The sequence below is a fragment of the Penaeus monodon genome, chromosome 27 (assembly GCF_015228065.2).
Source record: "Penaeus monodon isolate SGIC_2016 chromosome 27, NSTDA_Pmon_1, whole genome shotgun sequence".
Taxonomy (NCBI): Eukaryota; Metazoa; Arthropoda; class Malacostraca; order Decapoda; family Penaeidae; genus Penaeus; species Penaeus monodon.
In genome coordinates this window covers 2,356,787-2,357,399 of record NC_051412.1, presented here as the reverse complement: position 1 = coordinate 2,357,399, position 613 = coordinate 2,356,787, and the positions used below count along the sequence as shown (strand labels likewise).

Genomic DNA, 613 nt, shown 5'->3' with positions numbered 1-613 from the left:
CATCCAACACAAGCCTCATCCACCCAAGCCACATCCAACACAAGCCTCATCCACCCACGCCACATCCAAGCCAAGCCACATCCAACACAAGCCTCATCCACCCACGCCACATCCAAGCCAAGCCACACCCACCCAGCCACGCCACCTCAGCGGCAGCGGCGCACTCACCGCGAAGGCCCTGCACCAGACGGAGATCCAAGCGACGTCCTTGAGCGTCTTGCCGTCGGGGAGGGTCAGCGTGATGTCCCGGTTGCGGTACCGGCCCAGGGGCTGCACTCTGCGGGAGGGAGGGGGTTAGTGTGCTTGTGGAGGGGTGGGTGCAAGGGGTGGAGGGGTGGGTGCAAGGGGGTGGAGGGGTGGGTGCAAGGGGGTGGAGGGGTGGGTGCAAGGGGGTGGAGGGGTGGAGGGTGTTGGGAGGAGGGGGGTGAGCGGGGTAGGGAGGAGGAGAGGGTGAGGAGGAGGAGGTGGTGAGGAGGAGGAGGGGGTGAGGGAGAGGGGTTGAGGGGGAGAGGATGAGGGGTGGTATATTCACTTATAGGTAAGTATTGTGGAAAAAAATATAGTTCATTATGGTAAAAAAGCGAAATATATAAAAAAGGATAGTAGTGGCGAA

General features: G+C 60.5%; 1 protein-coding gene across 1 annotated transcript in view; it reads right to left on the bottom strand.

Moving 5' to 3' along the window:
• Positions 1 to 613, bottom strand: part of LOC119590534 (protein Skeletor, isoforms B/C-like) — a gene marked incomplete at its 5' end in the record, with an annotated part of 50,087 nt that overhangs the window by 42,224 nt on the left and 7,250 nt on the right. Inside the window, 1 exon segment of the mRNA XM_037939180.1 lies at positions 169 to 277. Within this exon segment, the coding sequence (XP_037795108.1) occupies positions 169 to 277 (109 nt within the window).